Source organism: Rhinolophus sinicus, linkage group LG05, assembly GCF_036562045.2.
Source record: "Rhinolophus sinicus isolate RSC01 linkage group LG05, ASM3656204v1, whole genome shotgun sequence".
NCBI classification, from domain to species: domain Eukaryota; kingdom Metazoa; phylum Chordata; class Mammalia; order Chiroptera; family Rhinolophidae; genus Rhinolophus; species Rhinolophus sinicus.
In genome coordinates this window covers 18,945,710-18,971,406 of record NC_133755.1, presented here as the reverse complement: position 1 = coordinate 18,971,406, position 25,697 = coordinate 18,945,710, and the positions used below count along the sequence as shown (strand labels likewise).

The following is a 25,697-nucleotide window of genomic DNA, read 5'->3' as shown; positions in this document are numbered from 1 at the left end:
AAGGAAATTGTAACACACTGAACTCTACCAGCAAAAAGGGACATAGTACTTCTAAGTGGATGCCACTGGTATAGTGAGGCTATTACGTGTCTTCTCAGGCACAGCTTTGATTCAGGGATGGATCCACAAGGAAGAGGGGACTGGATTAGTTAGGTCAGAGTAGCAAGAGCAGAGTAAGCTTGACCATTTTCCTTCTCTAAAAACATTTTTAGCATAAAGATGTGAAAGAAAAAAATTATTTTAATTCAAAAGTTATGGTTGCCAAGGAGACAACGGAATGTACCTTAACTTGTATTTCAGTTCCTTGGTTCAATATGACACTTTTATATTAAGGGATACATCTCAATATGTTCCTGGCTTTTCTTCAGATGAATCTTTTTGAAAGGCATATATATCCTCTGAACACTTCCAATTAGGCACCTTTCAAGCCTCAAAATTCTTCCTGGTATTTGACTCTACATTTTGCACAAACCAGTCTTGCTGATCATGATTTAAAAATCTCCCTGGGCAGGGGCCAGCCTGGTGGCTCAGATGGTTGGAGCTCCATGCTCCTAACTCCGAAGGCTGCCGGTTCGATTCCCACATGGGCCAGTGGGCTCTCAACCACAAGGTTGCTGGTTCAACTCCTTGAGTCCCACAAGGGATGGTGGGCTCCGCCCCCTGCAACTAAGATTGAACACAGCACCTTGAGCTGAGCTGCCGCTGAGCTCCCAGATGGCTGAAAGGACAACTTGAAGCTGAATAGCACCCTCCACAACTAAGACTGACAGTCAACAACTTGACTTGTAAAAAAGTCCTGGAAGTACACACTGTTCCCCAATCAAGTCCTGTTCCCCTTCCCCAATAAAATCTTTTAAAAAAAATTTCCCTGGGCAAAATTAAAACAATGAATGTTAAAGCTTCAAGTGCAAGGAGTCCACTGTAGTCAATTCTTTCCATTTAAGAACAGTGCGACAACATGGATGGACCTAGAAAGTATTATGCTAAGTGAAATAAGTCAGAAAGAGACAAACATTGTATGATCTCACTTATGTATGGAATCTAAAGAACAAAATAAACAACAAAAAAACCAAAACAGACTCACATACAGAGAACAAACTAAAGCTTACCAGATGGGAGGGGGTTGGGAGACTGGGTAAAAAAGGTGAAGGGATTGAGAAGTACAAATTGGCAGTTACAAAATAGTCATGGGGCGGGCGGGATGTAAAGTACAGTACAGGGAATATAGTCAATAATATTGTAATAACTATGTATAGTGCCAGGTGGGTACTAGACTTATTGGGGGATCACTTCATAAATTATGTAAATGTTTAACCACTACACTGTACAACTGAAACTAATATAATATTGAGTGTCAACTATAATTGAAAAAACAAAACAAAATTAATCCAAATAATCCATGTGATCCGTCACGTTATCAGTTACCTAGTGTTTTAATGAATTTGAATGAAATGACATTTGGATTAAAGATAAATTTGAATATAGAAAATTATTAAAAATAAGAGGAAGAACAATATAAATTAGTGACACTAGAATTACAGGATATTTTTCTCCTAAGAAATGAAGTTTTATTTATTTCAAGTAGCAATGTTACCAAGTAAATATTTTTAATGAACACACTACATGAAAAGAAGCTGTTAAAGTGGTTTTAAGACTGCTTAAATAATTTAATCATGATAAATTTCCATCCTTTAAAATTTAGTGACCAATATTAATTAGTGACTATTTTTTCATAAACAGTATTGACCTGGATAAATTATTATAAAAACCCAGTAAGTTGGATCTAAATTAATGTTTTGATTAATACTAAGATTAATAAAAGACTGCCCTGTTTCCTGCCAAAGGCTGTTTCTAGACCTGTTTTACTGTAACTAAGAATACATCAAAAATTCTACCAGAAATTGCTCAACTTACACTCCAATTAGGAAGATATTTAAATCATTAGATAAAAGCCTGTGTGACCTAACTTAATACATCATAGGCAATACATAAACATCTTCAGAAAAGGATCAATTAATATATATTGAAGACATAAAAGTCTATTGGAACAAAATGTTTAAATCTCATTGTAAACGGGAAAAAAAAGGGAATAAAATAACCAGTCAGGCTTCATATCAATTAGACAACTTTTACTAAATGAGAAAACTACATTTAAAATGTGCTTTAAAACAAAATGGAATTAGAAAAAAAGACATATGCATTTGAAAGAACTTTGCACTGTGCTGATAATCAAATCTCTTGCAGTATACAATACACCAATTCATAAAATGTAAGTTAACAGAATTCTCAATTTAACATTTTCAAAGACAATATTAAGATCAAGAATTTCACATCTATGGTAGCACATATAGAAGGGCATTATAAATATGATGTCCATCCCTATGAAGCTTACAAATTTGACAATGCTCAATAAAAGCTTTTAGAATCACATCCAAAAGTATCGCATCCAAAAATCACAAATCTGTGTCCTCTAAATTCTCCTTATAAAATCTTTATGTTCACTTTTCTACTCTTGCCATTTGTTAATACTAACCCTTAAAAAAAAAGAACAGGAAAAGAAATGCAATAAACCCTTGATCGTGTACAGAAATTATTGCTACTATAGTTCACTACAAAGCATTGTCTATACAATATATGAACTTGGATCATGAAAAATCAGAATAAAAATCTTTAGTGACATAAGCCTTATAATCGTATACAACATTCACATGGCAATATTAGACAGTTAAGCACCCAATACCCAGTTGACAAAATGTCCCACTGACCACCATTTAAATACATCCTTCGTACATAGGGAGGAAAAAAGAGATAACGTCAGCTTTCTAAGGCTTGTCAAAAAAGGATTCTCATGTTTTGTGGATCTGAAAACAACAAACAACAACAAAAACCCAAAAAACAAAACCAATGCAAGTGAGGGTGTTATCGGAAAGTTAAGCATGCCAAAAGGTGTTTCGTGCGAATTAAAACCTAAAGCCAAGGTACCACATAATCAATCACATTACCAACTAGTTGGGTAGTACTATATGAGCCTTATCTTAAAGTTAAATGAAATGCGACTGCACAATAGAGCATCAATAAGTTAAAAATTAGAGTGCACAAATCCAAATCAGTGGCAATTTCTGTATAAAGCAAAATATTCACTATCAGCTGTAAAGTTTGCCCAAACTGTTTGATTAAATCACTGGATAGGACAGTTTGCATATTTTTAAAAACATCAATCTCTAAAACTCCTTTTTACGGTAATGAGGCATAAGTTTTTTTAGATCAAACAGGTACACAGGTAAGTAAGAGAAAATAATAGTTGGTGAATGTCTTTAAAGCTTGTCCCACATTTCACTTTTAAAAATGTTTAGGGAAAAAAGTTTAAAATATTTGCCATTAACCTAGCGAAAACAAACAAAACAAAACAAGCCCCAAATAATTAAACAACCAAGCAACACTAAAACCACATTACACAAGATGGGTCATCATGCTTTCATCTGGTTTAACTATCACATCTAGTTTAATTGGGATGCTTTTCAACTTTAAAAACTGTGATAAGTGAAGATGTAACTTTAATGGGTAATTTTGAATTTGGATTTAACTTTGTTGAATATTATAACAGAGTATACTTATTACAATACAGTGTAGCACATCTTTCTATTAGAAAAAAAATTTAAGATCCTTTACCCGTCTCCTCAAGTTAAAGGTGTGACATCATAAAGGGTGTCAAATGGCTGGATGGTTTTACAGTGCACACTTATATATTATGAAGCATGTCCTTAACAAATCGGATGGTTTCTTTACATAGTTCCTTTCTTCACCTTTTCTTCGGTGGATTAGCTGTTCGAGGTGGAGTGACAGGACGTCCTGAATTCAGTCCACCATACTGGTACTTAGCTTTCTTTTCAGATGGTTTCAATATCTTAAAGTAAACAGTTTATCAACAATGTTATTCTTTCAAGTGAATGAGTTTAAGAAAATTACATAATGTTACAATAGGGTTTTTCAATAAATGGCATAAATTGTAAAAATGAAATAAAAATATAAAAAAACCAACAAAGTTCCACAAACATTTCTCACATTTAAAGTGTGCAAATGTCTGAATATTGCTATTGTTTGTCATTCCATTGATAACAAAAGCTTGAATACATGAATCCTAGCAATTACCCAATCCTTAAATTTAAGGAAATTTTTTTTCAAATTTGTGTATCTCTGTGGTGAGGAAAAAACCTCTAGCTTAAGAGTCAAAAGACCTAGGTTCTCATCATAATTCTGCCACTATTTATATAGAGAGTAACTAGCCAAACTCTTCAGACTGTATTTTTTTGTGTACATAGATCTTTTTATTAAAAAAACAGCCACACACACTCACACACACACACACACACACACACACACACACACCATAAAATTCACCCATTTAAAATGTACAATTCAATGATTTTTAGTATATAGAGTTGTACAACCACTGCTATAATCTTAGAACATTTGTCACCCCAAAAGAAACCTTGTTCCCATAAGTAATCACTCCCCATTTCCACTTTCTATTCTCCTAACCCCTTTCAACTCTAAGCAACCACTTGTCTACTTTCTTTCTCTATTGATTTGTCTTTTCTGGCTATTTCATATAAATGAAACCATACAGTATGTGGTGTTTTGTGACTGGCTCCTTTCACTGAGATACTGTTTTTGAGGTTCGTGTTGTAGCATGTATCAATACTTCATCACTTTTAATTGCCAAATAATATGCCATATTATGGATATTCCACGTTTTGTTTATTCATTCTTTAGTTCACAGACATTTGGCTTGTTTCCACTTTTGGCTATTATAATGTTTATGAATATGCACATACATGTAACTGAGTACCTATTTTAATTCTTTTGGGTATATACCTAGGATTAGAATTGCCAGGTCATACAGAAACTCTACGTTTAACTGTTTTCCAAAGAAGCTGCATCATTATATATTTCTACCATCAATGTACATTTCCACCATAAATGTTAAGAAGGTTCCAATTTTTCCACATCCCCAATACTACTTACTTTTTAAAATTATATTTATTCTGTTGGGTGTAAACAGAACTTTAACATAATTATAGATGGAAAATTTAAATATTCACAAAAAATGCTTAGAAAAGATTTATGAAGCATTTCTTAGAACTATTCAGGGCATCATAGTGTCTCAATGGAAAAAATATGTTAATTCAACTTCACTATGGCAACCATTGAAGGATAAGGCCTGGTTACCATCCTTAAATTGTAAATGAGAAGTCAAACATTTACCACTCAATTATACTAGTAGATACAAATAATATGTAATAAAAAGGGATGAGAAAGCCCCTCTACATTTAAAAAGAAGACAGTGTGTGCATGTTAGGGATATAAAATAACCTTTGCAAAAACAAAGTATCTAAGTTGTTTTGGTCCACAAACAAGAATGATTTTAAGTAGCATGCTAAAGTTCCAGTTGGTCTCCCTTTAAAATGTAAATGTTTCTATAATTATAAATGGGCACTTTAAAATTTGGAAAGTTTTTTCTTAGGTAAATATTCTACATTTTCATCTAAGTTTGTAATACAATTCTTTCTCCTCAGTATCTGTCCCACCCATTCATCTTGCAAAAGAAACAAAATCTAAATTACTCATTGAATTCATTCTTTTAGTAGGTAAGCCCCTATCCAAGGAGTCATTCAGTAATGTAACGATTTAAAAATCTGCATTAAGAATGACCTAACTTAGTTTCCCTAAAACTCTAATATCTAACAAATACCAAAAAGACCAGAACCTTTGTGAATAAAATTAGAAATCCCTAACAAGCCTAAAGTGAGAATCACTTCTGAATAAAACTGATTTTCTACACTTGCTCAAGGAAAGACTATACATCTAAAAGAAAAATTTTTTCTAACAATAGTTTTAATTAGATTCCTAGTTGTTATGTATTAATATTTATATTATCCACCTCCTATTGGTGGATATTGTCTTGTTGCCAAGACTGCATTAAAAATTATGCTGAATAAAAACATATATATATATATATATTTATATTATACCTGAAATGAACACATCAAAGTTTCATCCACACTCATCATTCCACCAGCATTATCAAATTCGCCACAGTAATTTGGAGCTGAAAATAGGGTTACCAATTGTCGTTTAGCAAAAAATTCATATCCATCTTCCACCACCTGACAAAGGAAATGTCAAAAGAAAAAATTTATAGGCAATTCTCAACCATCTATCTATATTTATTGAGATTAATGTGACAAAGACCTAAAAAAAAACCCACCCTGTTTGTTTTGACTTTCATCCTTAAACTTGCCTTAGAAGATTAAAATTAATATTACTTTTCTATAATGGCAAGGATTTAAGTTAAATAAAATCATAATAAATTTATGATTAAAAAGTTTCAAAATCATGCCATTTCCAAGGCAAATGCTAATAGGTATAGTGTCTGCAGGGAGCTGGGACACTAAGTACTTCTTAGATGATGGCATTACAATCCAACTATAGAATCCTTAATTCAATGAACAATAACCAGACAATGAAAGACATTATGGCAAGGACATGTTTTCTGCTCCACTTTAAAATTTTGTATTAGTATTATGTAGCTACACACTGAAAATTCTAAATTGAGCTTAAGTCACACAGATCATGCTCCTAAAAATTAGCTGCCTATAAATTTTTCTGTATATAATTCTTTTACTTAATGATTTAACATGATTTCTAGAATCTATTGTAAATTCCTGAGTTAAACAATTTGTTCCTTGGCTCTACAAATTTGAGAGGTAGGCAATGACACGTGAACATTTTATATGTATTTATAGTAGGCAAGAATACTTTCTGAAGTCTTTTAGATATCCTTTGATTAAGCAAAAACTATCCTACAATACTTGCTAATACAAGAAAGCACCTCCAAAATCATTTACATTTTTAAATAATTCCTAAGTATCAGGTACATACTCCTGTTGTATTTATGTCATGATAGAATTTAGATACCAACTTTTTCTGTGAAGACCTTGGCTACCTTATCTACTCCAAGCTCAGCATGGTGCTTGGCACTCAGTACCTTCTTTTAGTTCTTAGGTTCCTTGTTCACTTGCTCACTTAATTCACACATTTACTGAAAGAACAGACTTTTTTCTATAGGAATTATTTGTGTTGTTTCTTACAAGCCTCTTTATTTTAGAGATAATATGTGTTGCGTATTGGTTTGATATGGTTTGAAATCCACTTATTTGTGACAAAAAATCAGTTGTGTTTAAGAGTAAAGTTGTTTTCATGTACGAGTGAAGTAACTTGTGTCAGGATGTCATGATCTCATCTGTTGTTAAGCACTCAGCAGCTCAGCTGCTGAGGGGCACTGCTGGGGGCTTATCAAATAAAACATGTGGAGAAGCAACTATGGCAAGGGGACATTTAAACTACAAATACCCAGAGTTTGTGAGGACCATGGGAGAGCTTCCCTCTGAGGAAGGAGACTCATTGCTGACCTAAACAGCTCTCTGAAAACCTTTGGGGCATTAGGTCCTCCCTTGGTAAAGGCTTACCCACAGCAAGAAAGTTGTACAGCAGCCCCCACAAAGGAAATCATCTTGCTGGTCAACACTGGCTCCATCGTTGCCTAGCAACAAGCACTAGCAACAAGGGGATTTTACTTTTTTCCCTGGTAGCTGGCCGTCAGCTGTCCTTGGCTAAGCCATCTCTCCTAAGCTGGAGTTGGAGCCTGAGTACAAACTCGTATAAACGTACACCTCAGTTAAATTTGGACTTTATTCTTTTTGTTTTCCCTTGCCTGAAAAAACAGTGTGAAAAATCTATCATTGGTTTGTAATATGTTATTTCTTTTATTGGCTTACAGAGACACAATCCTATATACTATTGGCTTGTGAAATTATAATTTCTGTAGTGAGCCTGTGTTAAACCATTGACGAAGACAATCTTGACCTCTAAGCATAATTTAGCACCCAAAACATGACAATATGCTTCCAAGTAAGCAGAATAGGATTTTGGAGGTGTCTGGAAAAAGACCACATAAACTAAGGTAGTTCAGTAACGTGACTTTTAAAAATCGTCATCTTTTTTTAAAAAGACAAGTGAATGGAGAGCTACAGGTGAAAAAAGTTGAGTATCAGTGGGTATTTTATTAGGAAACTTAGCAACTCTGCCCTCTTATCTAATATAAGGCTTATCTGAATTATCTCAATCATGAACACAATGTTTACTGATTAAAAGACAACTCTGCCAAAAGCCAAGAATTTGGGGACATGACTTCATTTCCATGAACTCCTAGTTCTCTAGGAGACTCTGCTAGGAAGAAGGCATGTGATATATACCACACGTGCAGAAAATAAGCCAATCACCTGTGTTTTATTGCACAGGATCACAAAAAGCTAGTAGTAGTCAGGTATCTATGCGGTGTCAAGCCCCAGAGAAAAGGAAAGTATTGTGGAATAGCGTATACGTAATAAATTCTGCTTTAATAAAGAAATAAGAAGGAAATCTTTAGAAATATTGTATTTACAAATTTCAGATACTTTTAGTACTTGCAAAAGTAGCCAAAAAATATTATAAAAAATTCAATGTATTTCATACCAGTTATATTTTAGAGAACGTGAGTACTTAATATAGTAAATTGTTAAAATTAAGCTTTTGTTAATTCTTTTATTCAGCAAATACTAAATGCATGCTATACTATGTCAGTAAGTTTACAAGGCAGTGGATATTGAAATGTCAGCAAGTCTCAATCCCCTCCTTAAAAAGTATACAATCTAGCGGTGGAGGACATAAAGAAACAAATAAATAAACCTAAATTGTGTATATATTTTCATAATGAAAATTCAAATATGTACAAAAATAGAGAGTTCAATAAACTCCCATTTATTAACCACCCTGATTCAATAATTACCAGGATTTTGCTGACTTCTTTCATTTATCCCCCCCTTTTTTCTCTACTGATGTATTTTAAAGCAAATCCTAGACATGCCATCCTACCTTTACATATTTTAGTATGCATTTCTGATATGGACATCCTTCTTAGATAACAATATCATCACAACTAAAATAATTGACAATGACCACTTGATTCTAAACCTAGTCTATAATCTAATTTCCCCAACTTTCTCAAAAATGTCTTTTTACAGTGTGATTTGTTCTTACCAAAATCCATACAATTCATTTGATTGTTATCTATAATATATAAACTTCATATTAAAACAGGTCAAATATTTCTAAAAAGCTTCAGACAAGCACTGAAAAATTTTCTAAATTTTCTAAACACTGCAAAAATATATTCTTTTGAAACATTTCCTCTGGTGAGGAGGGTTAATAAGTCATTAGGCTGTTAACTGTAAGAACAAGGTACAGGCTTCACCTCTCAGTTTCCTCAAAAATAAAAGAAGTGGATTTGTGTGATATTAATAAATATTAAAATATCCAAAAGTTTTATATTTCATACCTGATGAGCTCTACAAATCAAGTCTAAATCATGACGATTCAGAAATTTACTGACTACATCAGCTCCAAAAGTGAAGGAAACACCACGATCGTTTTCTCCCCAGCCTTGCACATCCTTATCTGGGTCAGACCACAGCAAATCACAGAGCAAACCTTTAAAGAATAAAAACACAGCAATAAAAAACCCAGAATTTATCACATAAAGTGTATACATGCTACATTTGTTCTCCTGCCCTCCTACCCTTTAATAAACAGTAACAAGCTTGTGCCCCCTTTGCATCTCAGTTTATTGAACTTACCCACTCTGTTAAAGCACCACACAAATATAATCTTCCCTGGCTTCTTACGGTAGTGCTTTCCAACCCTTTCCACATATCATAAACATGTACATGGCGCACTCTAAGCACATAACATGGAAAAAGCTGTTCATCTTTTGTATGCAGTTTCTCCACATGGATAACCAAATGACCCAGCAGCATTTCCTGAATTCATCCTTTACTTATAGAGAGCTACCTACACTGTCTGTTTCTGGGTGCCGTGGTCTATTCCGTTAATTTTATTTATCCCTGAGCCAACAACACACTAGCACTTTTAAATAAATCTCTATATTTTGTAGGGCTAGTATACCCAGTTAATATTTTTTTTTCCTTCAGGATTGTCTCGGTTACTTTCAATCCTCTGTTCTTCCACATATAAATTTCTGAATCAGTTTGTCTAATCCCATGAACCCAGTTCAGATTTCATTGGAATTGCATTTATCTAAAGATCAACTTGAGGGAAGAAAACATTTTCTATGAAAGCCTTGAGAGTTTAAATAAAATCTGAAGGAACAAAACCAGATCAGATCCTTGGCTTTAGTAATGCTTTGGGCTTAAGAAAAGAGGTCAGAGCTAAAAGCACTTGTCCGGGTATCTTTATCATACATAAACCTTAAGAGGGACTCAGACCACCTTGGGAATGAAAAGTGAGAAGGCCAGTAAATGAATTCTGAGGAATCAAACATGTAACAAGTAGGCAGAGGAGGGGGTATGAGCAAAAAATACTGAGACCAAATGGTCACAGCAAAATAACGAGATTAGAATAGCAGAGATCTCCTGAGAAGGGTACGAATTATCTAGAATGAGAAAACTGTTACGTTTCAAGTACAATGAACAACTGCAACAGGTCAAAAGCCAAAAATGTGGCACTTAGACAATTACATCATCAGACCCTAATGAAAGCAATTTTTTGATGATTGAGGGGAAGAGAGTGGATAAAAGTCAAACTATAGGGAGATTAAGAGGGGATGGATGCTGAGATGGTGATGTTAAGTACTTTTCCAAGAATTATGGTCCTAAGGGAATATATATATATTTTGATGATCCATAAACTTTATAACATAGCTTATCAGGAAAGGAGATTTTCATTTTGGATCATATATAGCTTGTCTTGATAGAGGAATTATCTAAAACATCTTGAAGAATTGGTGGCAGTGTACTCTTAATTTCTATCATTTCCTAAAATCCTGCTATGTTGTTTTAAGAAATCCACCAACACACAAAATCTATGGAGATAGTCTCAATTTACAAACCCTAATTTTTAACGAATCACAAGCTGATTTTTTTTTTTTTTAAATACACACACTCAGTCCTCTGATCGCTCCTACTTTCCAGTCTGTTTCCACAGATGAAGCAGTAAGCGGGAGGCCAAGATGTTAATCTATAGTTTTAATGTGACAATAAAACTAGAATGCAGTTGTTTTGGGAATTATTCAGGCAATATGACAGTCTGTCATATTGCATAGAAAATTAATGCATAGAAAATTAAATAATGGTAGCAACAATAATCTGGCAGTATTCAATCTTAATGGAATCAAGAATCTCAGAGTCACGGTTCAGTGTTTTATAATTCAATTCCTAATGAACAAGCATCACAATCATTAGGGTAGTTTCAAGAAAATGTGTTAATTTATAAATTTCTTTAGATTACCAAGTTTAAAATGACCACTTTCAGCATCTCAGAAAATTCCCATTAAAATATACTGAAAAGAGAAGTCTAATGTATCACTTTTGAAACTATTTTATATTTGAACTACACCATTAACAGAAACTCCGAAGACGTAATAACTTGAAATATATATTTATATATCTCATTTAAAAAACAGCATTTTCAATAAATGCCCAATTATTTAATTACCAGTTTCTATTAGGTTTAGTCAAATATATTCCATAATTACAATCAAAATCTGGTAAAATGTATGTTCTCTTTTATAATCAACACTAATAAGTTGTGTTATATGAGTAAGTCATGAGGCAACTTATTACAATATGCAATGTCAGTGGCTTACTGACAACAGAGGATCTATACAACTGTTTATAATGGTTGATGTTTAGTCATGAGTAGCATTTTGAATAATATTAGGATTTAATACACTGAGCAAAACAATCCAATCTCACGTGGAAACAAGAAATTAAATGCATTTTCTTAACAGTTCAATTTAGAGCTTTGGCCATGTTTTGTACAGGCACTGGGCCATAAATATTTTTTTAAGCTCATCTTCCTATGGAATCTTTGGATCTAAGTGTGGGAAACGAACTTAGAAACCAACCAGCCCAACCATATTCGATGAATAATCAATTCGTCACATTGATTACAAAATTACCAATAAACAACCTTCCTATCAGTAAACTAAAACACCTTTGTTTTTTTTCATATATATGATATTCCTATTATATGATTTCTAGACCCTATGGCACCTCTAGGCAATACTCATTTTGAAGATACTCGTTTGTTGAGAACCAATGAATACGACACATAAGGGTGGGTCTGCTTACACAAGTCACAATGGGACAATCAATCCAGTGTACGTTTGTTTATAAAAAATCTGGTAGAAACTGAGAGAAAGGGCAATTTTGCTTATGTTAATGCTTTTAACATAACATAAGTGATATAATAAAAATATATTTGGTCTTTGTTCCCATTCCTGGCACAGAGCTCCTAAAATCCTTGGGATTTCTTAAGTGACAGAAATGTCTTTTGTTATTCATAAGGAGTCCCTTTCCATCACACCTGAATTTACACTAATGAAGTGACCCAAAGGACCCTATATAGCTTCAGGATGGGGCCAGTCAACAAAAGTCCAAACACACAATTAGAAGGTTGAAACTCGCAGACCTCCGACCCTGTCTCCACCACCTACGGAAGTGTGGCTGGAAACAGTTCTATAAAAACTCTTAAACAAGTAGATTTAGGGAGCTTTCAGATTGGTGAACTCATTGATGCCAAAGGGTGTGGAAGCTGGTCATCAACCACCCTCCACCCCGTACCTTGCTCTATGCATCTCTTCCATTTAGCTGTTCCTAAGTTGTATCCTTTAATTCAAATATGCCAACATTTTACATAAAACAATTAAGTAAACTTCTCTATATACTTAACCTGTATCAGGGACATCAGTGGGTCTCATAATTCTCCGAATCTGCTCCATAGATTGCAGGTCTGGTGAGAGTCCTAGAAATAAAAAAATGAGTCATAGTACTGACATCTAAAAAAATTTTTACTCAAATTAAAAAAACACTTAAAAGTAGATTCACTATGTGAAGTTAAATGTACTTAATGTGTTCCTTTTAATATAGGGAGCTATTAAACAGTACCCCACTTGGATATAATAGATTATGATTAGATTTTCTCCACTTTTCCCTACCAGGGAATGAAATTCCCTTTCATTTCAAAAGACTTCTTAAGGAAAAAAATCCTACCAATCTTCTTTCTTTCCAAACATTCCCTGCCCTTCATAGGAACATACTCGATTCCAATCCTTCCTACCACTTTTGCTACTTATTACCTACTCTTAAACATGTTTACTTCCAAGTTAAAGTGACTCACTCTGTCCCATTAGACCCTATAATCCACTCCAACACGTTCATTATCTTCATAAAAGCATGTGATCAGAATGATCAACAAGAAAAAGGACATGAGAATACTTTGCAATCTTTAAAGTAGTACATAGAAAGATGCTAGTATTTCTCTTTCATAGACAATCATCACAAAACATGAAACTAATTATACTGTTACATTTCAATTAATATAGTGAATTATGTTCTGTTAGAGACTAAACCATTTACTACTTCAGGACTAGACATGTGCATCTTTCTTTTCAGCTTTCCTCCATTTCAATTCTTCCTACATATTGATGGAAAACTAATTTTCTTACAGTATTTTCATTAAATACTTCCCTGTATAAAAACCCGGTATGGCTATTAGACTATTCAATAAACTCCAACGCTCAGGCCTGAAATCTCGTAATCTGATCTCATCATTCCCCAACATGTACTTGCCATTCTAGTCAGGCCAGTCCTCACACATTCTTTGAACTTAACATAAAAAAGTCTGACTCAAGTCCTTTTCACCTCTCCAAAGTCTTTATCCTCCAAAACCCATCCCTTCACAAACATTCACCCAACAACTCTCTCCCTTTCCTGACTTCTCATAATTACTGTCTCTACAATTACTTCTGACGTTATTAAATTCCTCTCATTACTCAATGTTTTGAATATATACATTTTATGAATAGGTTTTTTAATTCCTCAAGATAGCCAGATCATACACTATCTATATATTTTCATAGCATCTAGCTAAGCGCTAGACACATGTTGGTTTTTGAAATAAACTTTCATATAGTCAAGCTTATTTTAACAAGGCATACAGAATAACTTATTTTACCAAAAATTATTTTTAGGACTAAAGCAGACATATTACAGAAAGCCTAAAACTCTCGGCATGTGGGAATATTAAATTATACCTGTGTTCTGATGAAAGGCATTTAGTATAGGCAGAAAAATAATAATGATTCTCTCATTTTTACTGACAGTAGGGGCATCTTTCTGTCAAAACTGAGGCAAAAGGTATTTTTTTCAAACAACACTTTGATTACCCTCCTCATGTGAAATTCTTTAAAGTACTAAATTTTCATTATGTATAAATAATTCTAAATTTATAATTAGTAAAAGATTTTAGCCATGTTTAAAACAGTTTCAATCACTTGCGTTTTCACACAGGCACTGCTTTGTTTTCTGACAGCATCTTAATTATTATAGGTCTCCTGTAAATAACAGAAGAATTCAGAAACACCCATAAGGCAAAATGACTAGTCTACCTCCGTGACAACAGAAGATCTTCTCATCCACAATGGCAGCTATAGGCAGACAGTTGAAACAATCAGTGAAGGTCTTCCACAATTTAATATTAAACCTTCGTTTGCCTATAAAAAGAACAAGCAGATAGAATAAATAAATCTCATAAGCAGAGGATTATAAATGACTTAAATTTTCTTTATACATACCTAGCACTGTGTTTTTTCTATAATGAAGTGTTACTTGTATACACTTAAAAAGACAATAAGTATTAAAAAATGCACAACTTCAGTAAAGTTACAAAGACTTCAAAGACTGTGCTAGGTGTTTTATGAAACAAATACATTAAACACTTGTCTTTTAAGATCACTACAATATAGCAACTCTGAAATACTTTAATAGACTGTTAGTTTATTTTTTCCATTCAACACATACACTAAATACCTAGCCAAATAAGTAAGCAGAAGTGAAAGGAGAGCCTCTGGACATTGTCCATTTTAACTCTAATGCATTGAGTAACACAGCATAAACTTACTGCCAAGAAAGGAGAATTTCCAAGTGCTTAACTGGTATTCACTTGAGTGAATTACAACTTGACACTATAGCAAGTATAAATAGACACAAAGGCTGTAATTTTCCTGTAGTCTTAACAAAAAGCACTACAACAAAGACAATCTCAAGTGTATGTTCACCTTTTTAGAGTTACTCAATTTTTCTGAATTTGGCAATAAGTTTCAACAACTAACCCAGGGAGAGGATGAAAGACAAAAGCACTAATTTCCTATGCTTTTATGCCATAACCTGCCTCTCAATGACTTAAGTATAACTCAAAGTAGTGTTTACGAGGTATTCTCACATACATCATTTCATCTGATGTCATTTCTATCCCAAGGATATTCAAGCCCATATTTTATCTTTTAAGAATATATCTCTATTTCTGATGTAGTTTTGAAAAGTGGTTCTAGTTTGAATATACTACAACCCACTTCCTGCCCACTGGTCTGATTTAAACAACTGAAACCATATACTACACCTCAGAAATGAAAATGCAATATAAATTCAAATAAAGAATCATTCCCATTAGAACGTAAGCTCCATGAGAATAGACACCACCTGTCTTGTATACTGCTGCACATTCACAGTGTTTAGAATTGTGCCAGACATAAAACGCTTCTTCAAACATTTGTCAAATAAATGATTATATGAATCAAGGAAACAGGAGTTTGAATAAGACTGTACCATATCTAAGGATACAGAAAAGCAAAAACAGATTCTAATAGGGAATTCAGCACTAAAAACCAATAAATTCAATTTGAAAATCATTGTAATTGGTTCTAAATTGTAATTCACCAAATATATGTTCACTCCATACAAAAGACCAAATTAAAATGTAGTAGGGTAATTCAGTAAGGATACTTGTAAGCACTACCATACAACAGCAAATCAGTGATTTCTTACTGATGAAAAGGAGTACAGAATAAAGATACCCCCCAGAGTATTCAGTATCCTTATCTCTCGCGGTTTATAGACGAATAAAATTCTAGTGATAAACTTCAACTTTTACATAATTTCACAGGATGTGTCACTATTTCCTGTGACAGACGGCCAATAAGAGTTTCTGTCATATCACAAGAATGCTGAGAGCTAAAAACTTAACGGGCACTAGAAAACCAGAGTCTACTGTATATAGTGGCCTCTGTTCCACTTGAATATTTTACTACGTAAACTAATTACAAGAGGGCCTTCCTGCAGAGTAAGCTGCAGTCAACCTGAAACAACATGACCAAAGAAAGCCCAAGGAACCAATTTAATTAGTATCGTTTCCCAGTTTCAGGTTCCTCTTCCATGAAAGGCTCTCTTCTTGGGCTTATGCTTGATAGATCATATTTTAAAAAAACTGACTTGAAGGAACTATTTTTAAATGGAAAATTATCAAGGAATTTTTCCATTAATAAAAAATAGGGTTTTATTTTTACTTACATTCATCATAGAATCCATAAATGCGATTGATGCTAGCACACTCATGGTTTCCTCTTAAGAGAAAGAAGTTCTCTGGATATTTGATTTTGTAAGCCAATAGCAAACAAATGGTTTCCAAAGACTGCTTTCCTCTGTCCACATAATCTCCTAAGAAAAGATAGTTGGCTTCTGGTGGGAAACCTCCGTATTCAAATAATCGCAGTAAATCTGTATACTGTCCATGAATATCTCCTAAAAACAGAAAAAGTCAGTTTTAGAGCATTTGGTTACTGTGGCAAAAGCAGCTTCTATGAAATGATTCCCCATGTTTACAGCCTTATGGAATCCTCTCCCCCCAAATGTGGGCTGTCGTTAGTGACTTGCTTCTAACTAAAGTGAGATGAGCTGTCACTCCTGAGACTAGGTTACAAAAGACTGACTTCCATCTTGCTTGCACTCTCTCTCTTGCCTTCTCTCACGCTCGATGATGAAGCCAGCTGCCTTATGGAGCACATATGGCAAAGAACTTGAAGGTGGCCTCTGGCCAACACTCCTTAGGAACTCAGGCCCTCAGTCCATAAGGAGCTGAATCCTTTCACAGTTGAGCCTGGAGAGGACTGCAGCCCCAGATGACACCTTGATCGCAGCCTTGTAAGAGACCTAGAACCAGAAGACCCGGCTAAGCTGTGCCCAAGTTCCTGACCCACAGGAACTGTGAGGTGATAAATTAATGTTGTTTTAAGCCACAAAGTTTTGGGGTAATCTGTTATACAATAGAGAACTAACAGTTACTCTTGTTATTTGGTAGTTTAACTTAGGTCACTTTGGTATACTAAGCAGAGAGACAAACAGCAAGAACTTAGAAATGTTTAGCATAAATAATTTCTATTACCTTCAAATTATCTCTATTATTTTATTTATTATCATTAATAATTCTCTATATATTAAAGCATTTTAAAGAAGACCTTGCTGAGAATTTGAATTATTTTAAAGATGACTTTTAAGTAGCTATATTTGCTTCATTTAAATTCATCAAAGGGACAGATCATTCCCACAAAATTCCATATTGCTACCTAGTACTTAAAGATGATACTACAAGCTAACTTTTTCAACAAACATTTACTTAGTTAGTATCTCTTATTTTCTCGTCACTGTACAAAGAAGCACCAAGCATATGACTTAATAAACCACTGGAAGAAACAGAAAAGAAAGTAATTAAAGAGTACATTAAGCATTTGCAGGTTACACGGTGTGACTGTGGATCACTAAGAAATATTCAGGATAATGGAAATTTTTGCATATAGCAAATAATCCTTGATTGAGCAAATGCTGATAGTTAAGTCCATAAAGCTATGTCATAAACACTAACAGTCACTAAAAAGAAAAACTACATATTAAACCAAAAGCCAGTACAATACATTATTTATATCATTTCCCATTGTTATGTGAACTATAGAAAAATGCAATCACTCAACCTAAGGTCACAAATTTTTGCTTGTGGCCAAAAGCCGTGCTAAGATCTGAGAGAACAAACTGTAAAGTTATATCATTTTCAAAATAAATCAAAATGATCACAACAAAGTTAGAATACTGCCAGTATTGCCACACTGACACCCAAAATTCTGTACCTATGTTTTCTAAGTGTACTGACACGCCCATTTCTCCACACTTTTGACAACACTGGGTATCAATTTTTGATATTTTTTCAATCTGATTAGTGTTCAGGACTTGTTTTTCAAATTCTATTTCCCTGATTAGTAGTGGGGCTGAGGATCTTACATTTACTGGCCGTTTGAATTTCTTCTAAGACCTGCCTCTTTTAATTTTTCTATTGTAGTGTCTTTTTTTATTTACAATTCTCTATATATATTGTGAATAGCAATCCTTTTATCTGTCGTATTATGTAGCAAATATTTCCTTGTAACTTGTCATTTTCTGAAAGTTTTAATTTTAATATAATAAAACCTATCAATCTTCTATTTTATACAGAAAATTTTAAATGTTTTCTCTAGATCATCTTCAATGTAAATATGGGAGGAAAACCAGAATTCAAAAAAGATTGTTTCCAACTTTACTCATTTACATACCACAAATTTTCAGCGGTGCTTCCAATTCCAAAAGAATGGGCTGGCTGAGAAAGATCTCCCGAGACTTGATACATAAGCCCCGAACTTCTGCTTCAGTCATCTGCACAATCTTTCCTGGACGACATCCTCGTACTGATAAACAATGAATAAAATGGTCAGTTTTCTAAAATTTATCTATAAAATAATAATCCTTAGAAAAGAGTCAGGCCCATATTTTGAAGATCAGAGAAGTCACACAGGCAGCAAACTACCAGAAGACACCCTGTTGTGTCCTACACTAACAGAAAGGTTATTCTATCATCCTTGGCTTCTCTCTATCTCCACTGATGCTAGTTCTTGATGGCTGCTGCCACGGACACACAGTCCTCCTTTGCTCTCCAGTGGTCAAGAGACCTAATAGGTTTCAGGGACAGCACTTTTAAGAGTCTGGCCTACTCTCTCAGCAACGTCTTAAACTTAGTAGGCGAAGGCCAAAACAGCATCATTAAGAAGCAGTGGCTATGAAGAAAGAAAGTTAAAAGCTTCACACACTTTCTTGGAATATTATGAGCAGTCCCCAAAATTTTAGCAACCACCACCTCTATTTTCTGATCAAAACAAATTTTAAAAGGTGCCAGATATTTATTAAATTTTAATACATTACTATGTTCACAACAGGGCATTATACTAAAACCTCTATAAGCTATTTAGATGGAGGAAAGCATTTTTCACATGAATGAGCAAATACAATCCATTAACTAAATATGGTTTCCAGAAACTTCTGGGATGGAGTGGGTAGAAATTGTGCATGGGAAGGTTTCTTATTTGCTCTATTCAATTGAACTTGGAACATTTCCTCTCAGCATTACTTTCTCCAGTCTCTTGTTTTGTTTTCTAAATGTATTGCTAGCTTCCCTTTAATGTTAACTGAAAAGTCATTAAAAAAAAAGAAAACAAGAGCCTGTATCTCTATATACTCCTACTCTTTCCCATTTACCACTAAGTCCACACATTTCTTGCTAAAAATTGCTGATTCCTTTGTCAGGTGGAGTGGCTAAAAGGGGGAAAAAGGCTCCCACATGAAAAAGTCAATCCATGTATATTTTTCATTTACATAGCAACATATAGTAACAAAGAGGAGACAGACAAATGTTAAAATGTGCTTTAGCAAATTACCTACTTCCCATGGACATCTGGATTTTTCTAAGACCAAAAAAGACACCTAACTTTGTACCTTCTATTAAGTATGTAGAATACTAGGTTAGATTCAATGCCCTATAATAGGAACAATTCTTTATCTTGGCATTAAGTTTTAAATGTGGGAAATGATGGTTACAAAATACAGTTCTACCATCAGTACATAAAATACCTATCATTTATATTAGGCTGGTGCAAAAGTAATTGCGGTTTTTGCAATTATTAACCTTTTAAACTGCAATTACTTTTGCACCAGCCTAACAATCTTATTATCCATATATAGATATGGATACATATGTATATATATACATACACACATATATATCTATATCTCTACAGATATAGAGATATAGATATATATAAACTTTTCCCGGAACCATTTGAGAATGGATTGCATACATCATGCTCTACTCCTTAATACATCAGTATGTATTTCCCAAGAATGTTCTCTCATATAATCACAGTACAGTTATCAGATTCATGGAATTTAACATCGATACAAATCTTTAATCTAAAGAATACACTGTAAGTTTAATAACGATCTCATTCATGTCCTTTATAGTATTTTCTTCCCTAGTTCAGAATTCTATCCAGGATTACATTATTCTATTAATTTGTTCCATCTCTTAAGTCTCCTTTAATAGTGATGTCTTCTGTCTTTAATATTGGTAATTTGTTTTCTATTTTTTATATTATCAGTCTTCCTGGGTGTTTAATTTAATTAATAAAAGGATATGTAAAAAAGTACATTACTTAATTTCTAAATACTTGAGGCTTTTCTAGTATTATCTGCTATTGATTTCTAGTTTATCATCACTGACGTCAGAGAACATATCCGAGATCTCATTTCTTTCCAATTTAGTGAGATTAGCTTTATGGCATAGTGTACAGTATATTTTAGTAAATGTTCCACACATATTTAAATAGCATGTACAGTTGATCATTGAACAACATGAGTTCGAACTGCTCGGGTTCACTTAAAAGCTTTTTTTTCTTTCCAATAACTACCTGTACTATTTTTGATTTACAGCTGGGAGTTGACAGATGTGGAGGACCGACTGTATGCATTGGTCTACAGCATTTTATACAGGAGACTTGAGCATCTGTGGATTTTGGTACTCAAAGGGGGTCCTGGAACCAAACCCCCGTGGATACCGAGGACAGTTAAATTTGACGGGAATCAAGTGACACATGGATTTTTGACTACACCCCAACCCCCATATTGTTCAGGGGTCAACTGTACATTCTAGTTGTGGGTATTACGTCAAGTTGACTGTGTTTTAAATCTTTTAGATTCTTGCTGATTTTTTCATTTGTTTATTAGTTACTGAGAAAAGTGTGTTAATCTACTATGGTTGTGGTTTTGTCTATTTTAATCTTTGGTTCTACCAACTTTTTTGTGTGTTGTAGACTTTTATTATTAACTACCTAAAAAAAAAGACAATTAAGTCTATCTGTCGAATTTATTCTTGTAACATTATGCAATGCCCTTCTCTATCTCTAGTGATATTTCTTGCCTTGCTGTCTACATTTTGACATAAATATATAGCCAACTCAGGTTTCTTTTAATTAATGTACACATGATACATTTTCCCCATTCTTTTACATACTCATCTGTGCCCTTAAATTTAAAATGTCCCTTGTAAACAGTATATATAGTTAGGTCTTCTGAGCTTTGTCTTGAGTGTTTGTTCCTTTTATATTTACTATAATTATTGATAAAGTTGAGCTGACGTCTACCATCCTGTCATTTGTTTTGTCTCATCTGTTCTTTCTCTTTTCTTTCATTTCTTTGGATTAATTCTTTTATGGTTCCATTTTCTCCTCTATTAGCTTTTTATTATTCTTTTTCTTTTGGTGGTTGCTCTAGAGCAGGGGTGTCCAAACTTTTTTCAATGTTTTTCACCAAAGGCCCTATGCGGTAAGATACACAAACAGCCGGGCCACTCACTCAAGGTGAAGTACGTATTGCCTCACCTGGTTTATTTAATAAATATATTTTTGGAATTTGCTGTGGGCCAATTAACAATGGATCATGGGCCGCAGTTGGCCAGCAGGCCGCAGTTTGGACACCCCTGCTCTAGAGATAACAAATACCCTTCTGAATGATTTACCACTCTCTCCAGCCTTTTGTTCTACAGTTGTCATACAGTATTGCTTCCACATATTTAAAACCCCACAGCCATAACTATTATTTTGAACAGTATTAATTTATATTTACATGCATCCATCCTTATTGTTGTTCATGTTTTTCTGCAGTGCTGTGCTTTTATGTGCGATCATTTTCTTTCAACATGAACTTCCCTTAGTGTTTTTAGTGATGGTCTAGTATCAATGAATTTCCTCAGGTTGAGTGTGTCTTTGCCTTCACTTTTGAAGGAAATGCCCACTGGATGTATTAATAGAACCCTACGTCAGCGTTCTTTCTTTTCTTTCTTTCAGTACTTGAAGAGCTCATTCTATTGACTTCTGGCTTCTGCAGTTTCAGGTGACATACCCACCATTCTTATGGCTGCTCTCCTGAAGGCAATGACTTCTTTCCCCTAAGTGGCTTTTAAGATTTTCTTTTTCTTTGATTTTTAGCAATTAAGTCTATGATGAGTTTCAATATGGCCTTATTTGTATTTTTCCTGCTTGGAATTCACAAAGCTTCCTTAATCTGTGTTTTGGTTTCTTTCTCAGTTTTGGAAAATTCTTGGTCAATATTTTTTCTATTCCATAGCTACTCTCCTTCTGGGGCTTCTAGCACACACGTTAAACCTTTCTACCGTCTCTTATGCTTTCTTTCTGTATTACTCCTCCATTTTTTTCTCTCTCAGCACTTCCTAATTTCTACAACTCTTTTTTCCTAGTTTACCACTCCTCTATTCTGCTGTTCCTAATTTGCTAGCAAATCCAATTACCAAGTTCTTAATTGTAGTTAATGTATCTTTTTAGTGGTAGAGCTTCTAGGTCTGATAAAATTTTCATCTTTTCCTCTCTATCTTGAGAATATTAAATCAATTATTTTAAAGTCTCTGTGTGATAACTTTAATATTTGAATTATCGACGGATTTGTTCCATGTCTTTTCTTTTTGATTTTTAGTTAATTAATTCTCTTAGCATGTCCTGCAGTATTTTGCTTAATAAAATATTTGATTACAAATGAAAAATTGTGTAAGTTCTAGACGACATCTTCCCCCATAGAGGGCTGTTTCCTCTTAACAGGAGAATGCCAATGACACTCACATTTTCTTGAAGGTTGGTCTATTTCGGTTTGCCTTAAATCTTAGAGTGGCCATGATGGAATCTCAATGGAAAACTCAGGATGTAAAAGGCTCCTCTAACTCGGCAGAATTTGAACGTCAATTTTTGCTTCTCTCACTAGGGGGATGCTGGAATCTTTGCTCAGATCTTTAGCTTCCCAGCTACTGTTTTCTTAGAATCTTTTTATGCACATGTGTACCTTAGATGTCAGCCAATGACTTTAAGGGGACCTGACTGCAGATCTCTCCTCTTTGGACTTAAGTTTCTACTGTTTTAATGGCCCCTGACTTCCACCTCTCCTCCAGTCTAGTTGTGACTTTTTGCCTCCAGGAAAAAAGCTAGAGTGACTAGGGAGCTCTCTAGTGCTTCCCTTCTCTTAAAGATCAAACCCTGAAACACTTCCTGTTTGACAGGAATGGAATGGCTGCTCAAGTAAAACCAGAGATGTACACAAAATATGATTGTTGGGCCCACACTAGAAATTTGGATGATTACAGCAAGAATTTTGAGGAATACTGTGCCAAGGACTAGACACGTTGGGCCCTAACCCTACATTTTACCTGACTGAATCAGTCCCACTAAGGTCTCCTGACTCCTGATAAGGCAATCTTTCTGCACAGTCATGTTTATATCAGAAAATAAGACATAACGGTCAAATTTGGCCCAATGCCTGTTTTTGTATAACCTGTAAGAGTAATTTTTACATTTTTAAAATGGTTTGGGGTAGAAAAAGAACATCATTTTGTGACACATACAAATGATATGAAATTCAAATTTCAGTGTCCATAAAGTTTTCCTGGAACACAATCACTTTTATTCGTTTATGTATTATCTACAGGCACTTTTAAGATAAAATGGCAGAGTAATTGCAATAGACACCCGTAGGGCACTCTCATCGCTTTGCGTCGCTTCTCAGGGTACTGCAAACTGCAGAGATGCAGTTTTAACTCAGCAGTGTCTAGTGTGTCATACTTATTGCTGTATTGCAACATTTTATTTTACTTTTATTACCCGTGCATATTCATCATGTCAAAGCAATAAAAGTGGAAATGTGAATACTGTGCTTTGAAGACACAGTGGAGTGCAGATGATTTTGTTACTGAATTAGACAGCTAGGCGTTGTATTTATGACATCATAGCTGTGCTAAAAGAATGTATGTTCACATTACCAGACTAAGCACTCACCACAACATTCCCAATTCACAGGAAAGCAACAGTCAGAAAAAATTTTTTTTTAATTTAAATGGAATCTCATCACAGCAGAATTTCTTCACAAGAATAAAAATGAGGTTGCAACCAAAAGTAAGTTTCCAACTGGTTCATGTGTTAGCAAGTGACAAAAGCAGTTTAATAATGATGTTTGAAAAAGCCAAAGAAGTAGGGCCCAAGACAAACACCTGCTAAGTCTATTAGCCTTTCTGTAAGAACGGTTCTTGAAGAGTTGAGGACATTGAGAGAAACATCAATAATCAGGTAAAAAACAAACAAACAAAACAACGATTTTGAGTGGTTTTCCTAGGCTCTTGAGTTCACACAGGTATTACCAATTCTTAGTTGTTGCTTTTTGAACAGCCAATACTTAATTTGAAGTTACTTAAGAGTTAGCTTTCTAAAAATAGTCTGCGTGGAAAAACAAGAGGCAAGAATATTTTCAAAGAAGCTGAGAAAAAAACTGTGATAAAAATACACGTGAAGCAGAAAAAGACTTAGTTGGACAATTTTACAAAGATTGTGAAAATTTAAGGTGTTTAAAGTCTATGGAGCAATTACTCAGCAGAAAAATATCTTAATCTATTATGTATTATTGAACCAGTGGTATCAATTGTGAACTTCATTAGCTCTCATGAACTTAAACACTGTCAAATCCATGAATATTTATCAGAAATAAAAGCTGAGTATCTTGACTTGCCCTACCACCAACAGTTTGATGGCTCAGTAGTGATCAAGCTCTACTGCAATTTTTTTGAGTTCAGGGCCAGTAACAACATTTTTCCAAATGAGAAGAATCCCCCTCAGTCACTATTATCAAACACCGAGTAGTTTTATAAATTAGATTTTGCTGCAAACATGATAGTTTCTTAATGATTCTACCTAAAATTATAAAGCAAAAAAAATACTTATACTGAAACGTATGCTGTAGTTAAGTCATTCTGACAACTAATGTTGCTTGAATCACAAGAAAATGTCAAGTTACTTTACACAGTTCTGATGCTGTCAAAAGTTAAAACAAGTGAGATCTTCATTCCCTCACAGACTTCCATCATTTATGTTTTCTAAGCTCAAGTCACAATTCTAACAGCAATCTTCAGACCTCAACGCTAGTGCACAATATATCAAAATCCATTTAATCGTGCAGATGAAAAGCTTCCACCTAACCCTCTCTTGGAATTGATTACTGCAATGTCATGACATGCTAACAGGCAACTATCAAGAGAAGACTAATAGAATTCCATAAATGCCTTCCAAGGGATGAGTAAAACCACTTAACTAAAATCATATGCTTATGGATAGATATCAGTACTTGGCAGTACCTGTGTTAAAAGACATCCTCCAAGATGAAATGCATAAAATCTCATTACAGATCAGCATCAACAGATGAACACTTGCAATCGATTCTGATACAGAACACTAACTGAACCTTAATTGAGCAAAATGTTATCTTGCCCCCGAAGAATTCCCCTTTTCT

The 25,697-nt window shown here is 34.2% G+C and overlaps 1 protein-coding gene across 1 annotated transcript in view; it reads right to left on the bottom strand.

Annotated features, from left to right (window-relative positions):
• Positions 1–2,114: 2,114 nt before the first annotated feature.
• Positions 2,115–25,697, bottom strand: part of PPP1CB (protein phosphatase 1 catalytic subunit beta) — a 33,416-nt gene continuing 9,833 nt past the window's right edge. Inside the window, exons 3-9 of the mRNA XM_019735319.2 lie at positions 18,590–18,721; positions 16,524–16,754; positions 14,567–14,671; positions 12,850–12,921; positions 9,437–9,588; positions 6,033–6,167; positions 2,115–3,904 (exon numbers count right to left, since the gene is read on the bottom strand). Coding sequence (XP_019590878.1) covers positions 3,800–3,904; positions 6,033–6,167; positions 9,437–9,588; positions 12,850–12,921; positions 14,567–14,671; positions 16,524–16,754; positions 18,590–18,721 — 932 coding nt within the window. The 3' untranslated portion in view covers positions 2,115–3,799. The remainder of the gene's footprint in view (positions 3,905–6,032; positions 6,168–9,436; positions 9,589–12,849; positions 12,922–14,566; positions 14,672–16,523; positions 16,755–18,589; positions 18,722–25,697) is intronic.